This window comes from Argentina anserina, chromosome 4, assembly GCF_933775445.1.
Source record: "Argentina anserina chromosome 4, drPotAnse1.1, whole genome shotgun sequence".
Taxonomy (NCBI): Eukaryota; Viridiplantae; Streptophyta; class Magnoliopsida; order Rosales; family Rosaceae; genus Argentina; species Argentina anserina.
In genome coordinates, this window is record NC_065875.1 from 13,614,758 (window position 1) to 13,621,548 (window position 6,791).

Below are 6,791 nucleotides of genomic sequence, written 5' to 3' on the forward strand. Positions count from 1 at the left end.
TGTAATAGATTAGGACTCCGAATCCTGCGGGATTCAGGTGATGTAATGTCCCCATATCATTCAATAATACACAATTTTTCATCCTGAAACAAAAGCCATATTTTAAGAAAAGAAATGAACCAGATAGTATGCAAAAGCCTTTGACATATATAACCAAGTAAGAAAAGAAATGAGCCAAACATATTCTTTAGGCTTCTCATGCTCTTAAATTTGACACTGTTTTTATATAATAATTCCACAAAACAAAAATAAATAAATAAATAATGTCCAAACATATATTTGAACAAGCTAGCTAAAGATCACATAATTAACTTGCTAAGAGGGTTTGTTAGATCATCTCTTCTTGCAAAAATTGCCAAAGATCAAAGTCGAAACTTTCTTCAGCAACATTGAGTGATGTAGCAAATATTGAGTCCATATCTTGAACACAGAAATTTGCAAGGTCCTCCATAGATTCAATTCCATTCACACGTACCATAGGCGAAGATGTATTTAAATTACTATTCTTTGAGGTAACAGCGTTGTCATTTGGAATATGCAAACTTTTGGTGAAGGTGCGTGGTCGAGGCCTTACTATCGTTGTCTTTGTTATTTGCTGAGGTCTATCTTTTGCGATGTTCGACTCCATATTTCTCCTTCTCCGAGCACTCCAATAATTTTTCACATCATTTGAGGTTCTTCCCGGAAGCCGGCCAGCAATTAATGACCACCTTTATATGCATAGTAGAGAAAATAAGAAAGGGCGACCAATAACATATCATACTTGGTTTGCTTTACTGTTGCACATGTGATAGAAATTATTTATACACACCATGTTCTTATAATTAAGATAATTCTAGTTTGAGTTAATGAATGCTATGTATTAAATTTGTCCTAATTTGATGACTCATTTTACAATTTCAAGACAAAATTGATGCATAACACTCATTACTTTACAATATAAGGCCCTATTGGACCGTCTAAATCATATGTGGCATGCCCATAACATGTATGTCATTTTGAATGAAAAGTTCATCATATTCCTATTAATCCAACGGCTCTAAATTATTATAAAAATATATTCTTATCATTCGTTTTTCATCATTTTTTTCATCACAATAATGCTTTCAAAATATAATAAAATATATATTTATAAAAGTATGCTTGAAAAAATTATATATATATATATAATTTATCAAACTAAAGGTATTTCATCTGAGAAAAATATAGATTTTTGTCTGTGTAATTCATCCTAAATAATTTTGTTAGAGATTTTACATATTTTTGTAATCTAATTTTAAAATTTCGATAGAGAATATATGGTAATCATCAATACAATTCTGATTGACACTCTACGATGTAAATAATTCAAGAAAAAGCATTCCTTGGTTAATCTTTAAAGTAAGAAAATTGATACATAATAAAAAATGAATTAATTTTAGTTTACCCCCCTAAATTTTACACTCAAAATCATTTCATCTCTTAAACTTTTATTTTAATCAGTTCACCCCCTATACTTTCAAATGACATCAAGGAATGACAAAATTCAGATTTTCTTGGTTAAAATCTGCTAAAACAACTATCAACGAAGGCTTCAAATCATATATGCAAGACAAAAACAAAATTCTCAATAATTTTACAACAACACTAAATCTTTAAAATTAGGTCTCGTAGCATGATTATCTATATAATCCATATAAAAATCTGAATTTTGTCATTTTTTGATGTCATTTGAAAGTAAGGGGTGCACTGATTAAAATAAAAATTTAAGGAGTAAATTGATTTTGGGTGTAAACGTTTAGGAATGTAAACTGAAATTAATTCTAAAAAATCATTAGTTAAATTCTAATAGACAAAAGACGAATTTTCTATAAAATATCATAAATAAAATGTAGGCATTAATACAATTCATTTAAGGTAAACTAAATTATCTCGATAAAACAAATTAATTTGGTATGGTTATGCCTCATTTGGTATAACAATTAATGAATTAAATCTGATATACATACGTTTCTTAATTAAGAGGATACACAAATCCAAATTTAATTTATTTACTACATACATGAAAGTAATTGACTAAATTGTTTTTGTATGATTATTTTGTAGAGTAACAAAATTTGGTACAATTAGTTATCGCTTAGTTATCATTTCATAATTTAATTAGAGTTTGGATCAACAAGGATATGATTTTTTTTAAAAAGGCATGCCACATAGCGCCTCAATCCTAAAATATTTTCCTCATTTATACTAGAATTCCCCTTGTTTTATAATACAATTTATAATTACAAGTTTATTAACACCCTTATTTTTAAGGGAATTATTAATACTCTTTTGTTTTATTAATTCTCTTTGTTATCTCTTTAGAGATCAACTGCATTCACTGTTTGGTCTAGTGACAATCTCCTCTTTGTAACAAAGAGGTTGTGAATTTGAGTAACTGAAGATTAGTTGTATCATTTGAATTCTTTTTCGATAATTTTTTTTCAAGGGCAAGTAAAATGTTAGAGTATGTTTGAATTATAAAAAGTTTGGAGTATGGCTATGGTTTATTGATGTATAATAGCATCAATTTTACATAAAGTTGTAAAATGAGTACGCCATCATTGTAGTAATATCATGCTCAAAGTTGAAACTAAATTCTTAGAGCATCTCCAACAACTTTTGCAAAACCAAAATTATTTATATTTTAGAGAAAAAAACACTAAATTTTGGCTCAAATAACTCATGTAAACCATCTTCTATTATACATATAGTGGGATGAGAGAATGCAAATCTCTAGATATATAAAATTATCAAAACTTGTATAATTTATCAAAAATATTTTTATATATTCATTAAATTATGTAGAAATACATTTAATTTTGTTGAATAATATAGAAGAGCTAGCTATTGGAGTTTGTGACTTTTTTATAGAGTTTTGTTATTTAATCCTTTATAATAGAGAATTTTTACATGAGCTATTAGAGATACTCTTAAAGTTGTAAAATTTATTTTACAACTTTAGTCTTTAAATAGTAATATTAGAGTTGAAAGTGGTAATTTTCTCCTCAAAGTTGTAATTAAAAGTTTGACGACTAAATTACCACTTTCAGGAGTTAGGACTAACATTACTACTTTAACAAATCAAGTGGTCTACTAAAATTTACAACTTGAAGAACTCATGTACAACTTTGAGGATAATATAATCAACTACTCTCTCTGATGTTTAATATAAGTCGTTTTTAGAGTTTGCACACAGATTAAGAAACAATTCTAATGATAATTTAACCTCTATTTAAGGCTTCATTGCTCTTAATTACTACTCATCACCTTATAATTTTATTCATGTCATTATTGTGACTCAGGGATAAATTAGAAAAATATTAGGGATTTTAAGCTAAAACAACTTATATTAAAAATCGAAAAAAAAAACCTAAAAACGAAAATCGGAGGGAGTACTTTGGTGACTAATTTAAAAATTTTAGGATAAAGTTAATGCATAACCAACATGTATTAAGTCAAATGAGAATTTCCCCAAATTTTGAGTATATCATCGATATAGAGAATCTTTTCTCTCTTGCCCAATATTAATTTGTTGAATTAATAATATTTTATTGAGTTGTTAGAGCAGAAAAATGATATTTTTTTTACTCAAATATAGAGATAATTCACGCTTTACCAGAGTTGGTGCATATAATCATATACGCTAACCTATATATATTGTTTTTATTTTTTTATTTTATTTATATATATGGCATGCTTCAAACTCTATGAAAGCTAAAAGTTAAGTACCCATGAACATCTCCGGCATATTACTAAAATTGATTTTTATCTTCTTCTTTTTTTGGCAAATACGAGCTCCAAAAGCATTGATAAAGTTAGCCATCTTTGAGAATTTCTAGGAAAAATTGACTAAATTGTTAGTTGGGGTGAGAGAAAATAACTAAAGTTATACTTGTCAATCAATTTAGCAATACTTTTGGAGTAAAATGCAAATCTAAATGTAGGTTGTGCCACATTTTTTTAGTAGCAAATCAGTTAAGTTATTGTCAAACAAAAAAGGAAGAAAAATAATTTCTTTTATTTCATTAAAATTATTTAATTAGACCAATACCATTTAGTTGAGTGACATGCGTTTCCTGTTCGTAGCTCGTAAATGATATATAGGCTGTGATCGAGTTTGATTCATAAAAGGTTCTGAGGTTGGTGATACTTTATATAAAAACATTTAAGAGAAAATTTGTTCATGTGTTTGGATCGGAATCGATGGTTGTAATTTTATTTTTCGCCAGCAAGTTAGGTTAATAGAGCTAAAGAAAATTTGACTAGTAGTAGGTATACTCCTTGCCTGTTTCCTAAAAGCTTCCGGAGCCTAATCATTAGATCGACTTCATCATCTTCAAAGTTTCCTTTCTTGATGTCTGGCTTGAGATAATTTAACCACCTCATTCTACAACTCTTTCTGCATCTCTTTAAGCCTGCGAGGATCTATATATAAGCAACAAACACACATGATATATCGTCTGTTTAATGCAAAAAAAAAAAAAAATTCAGAGACATGTATGTCAAGTACACAAACCACTGGCGGATCTACATAGTGTCCAGTGGGTGCTGCTGCCCACACACATATATTTTACCTTTATGTTTTTAGTATACAAACAACCTATTTCAATCCTTTTTTCCTCAAAATCTACTATTTTGTCCCTAATTATGGTAATTACTTATTTCATATAAGTAATATGCCCCACTCATACAAGATCATGGATACACCGCCACAAACTAAACAACATAAACCAATGCAAAAGTAGTAAATATATAGTTTTATATATTATATATAGAGATATATCGATCATATTGAGCTAGTCGGAATTGGGTATTGAATAACCGAACAATCTGCAGAAGGCAACTGTGAGATTGATAGACCAAGAGAGTGAAGAAACGGCATATATATTAATATATTAATTACCAACCTGCTAAAAGAGGAATCTTGTGCCATCTTCCTTCTCCATGCTTTTCAATGCAGTTCCTGAGAAGATCATCTTCCTCTTTGGTCCATGCACCTTTTCTCAGCTCCATATCAGTATACAGTGAGAATTACTGATATGATAGTCGATCAGAACCCAGACGCATCCACAGCCCTCTGGACGTTTGAATATATAGTTAATCTCAAAGGAAACGTCCAGAGATCTTACTAAGGTCATCATGCTTTTTGTTACGTGTATTTCTGTTGTCCACAGATACGTCTTGACTCTTGATCGAGTGTGCTTGTCAGTTCTTGAACAGAACATTTGGTACGAAAGTTACTGTACAACAGAATTTCCCTCTTTTGACAAGTACTTTTAATCTTTTATTAATTACATCCGGCTATATCTGTATCTGACCTGATTAACCGTACAATTTACTGTTATGTAAATTATCTCGGCTGACTGAATGAATACCTATGAATCTATATATGATCAATAAAACCAACCACTCATAGTTCTGATATTGTCTTTGTGGGTACGTATTGTCTGACACTGATGAAACCGCTCGAGGTGGACAGTATATAATAGAGAGGATTAGTTGATTTTTTTTGTGTGAAAGAAACAGTGCATATCAGTTATGATTTACGATAAAGAAAGCTGGGAAAATAAATGATTGAAATCTTCGGAACAGGACAAAACGTCATTTTTTTCAAAAGATTTGAATATCAATAAACAGAGTATTATCCTTCTAAAAAAATTATTATCTGCTCTTACCATCATTTAAACAATCAAAGAAATGATGAAATTGATGTATAATATTATTTTGGCATAAATGCCAATTTACACCATAAATTTGGCTGAAATTGTCAATTTGCACCCCGAACTTGCATTTGAGTCAATTTACCTCCTAAACTTGGTAAAAATTGCCGATTTACACCTCGAACTTGTATTTGAGTCAATTTACCTCCTAAACTTTGTAAAAATTGCCGATTTGCACCCCATCCGTTAAATTTAACTGTTTCTATTCAATTTTGCGTCACATTTCATGCATTTAAGAGGTAGTATTATCATTATATATTTATTCATATTGAATAATGAAATAAATTAATAAAATTACTTAAGAGGAACACTTGCTACAATGTTTGTTTTTTCGAAACATGTTATTGATTTATATATTTATTATTTTATGTGATATAGTATATTAAAAGATATTAGAAAAAAATATAAATAAATAAATACATTGAAAATTAAAAATAAATGTGTGTTCCGAGAGAATTACTATTCTACCATTGTGTGTGTCTTAGCTTTATTAGGTTTTATGTTAGAGATAGATTCACATCTCTGTTTAATAGATTAGGATTCCAAATCGTACGGGATTGTGGTTATGTAATGCCTATATATTGGCCTCATTATCAATCAATAAACGGTTACGTTCTCTTCTATTACGTCGTTATTATTCTCATTTTGTTCATCCTCCAACAATGTGTACATATAAAAATATATTTATACACAACACACTATATTTGAATGGGTGGGTATATTGAATATATAATTTAAAGTAGGGTTAAGTACGTAGAAAAAAATATATAAATAAATAATTTGATTAACAAAATAATCCTCATTTTAAAGAATATTTTTATTTATTTTTAAGAAAAATATAAATATATAATGACAATACTACCCCTTAAATGCATGACATGTGACATAAAATTGGATAGAACCAGTTAAATTTAACCGATGGGGTGCAAATCGGTAATTTTTACCAAGTTTAGGAGGTAAATTGACTCAAATACAAGTTCGGGGTGTAAATCGGCAATTTTTACCAAGTTTAGGAGGTAAATTGACTCAAATGCAAGTTCAGGGTGTAAA

The 6,791-nt window shown here is 29.1% G+C and overlaps 1 protein-coding gene across 1 annotated transcript; it reads right to left on the reverse strand.

Moving 5' to 3' along the window:
* Positions 1 to 328: 328 nt before the first annotated feature.
* Positions 329 to 5,034, reverse strand: LOC126792224 (transcription factor MYB114-like). Its single transcript, XM_050518689.1, has 3 exons — positions 4,929 to 5,034; positions 4,307 to 4,436; positions 329 to 710 (listed from the first exon to the last, which is right to left on the reverse strand). Exons 1-3 carry the CDS (start codon positions 5,032 to 5,034, stop codon positions 329 to 331), a joined length of 618 nt encoding a protein of 205 aa, XP_050374646.1.
* Between the last annotated feature and the right edge of the window lie 1,757 nt (positions 5,035 to 6,791).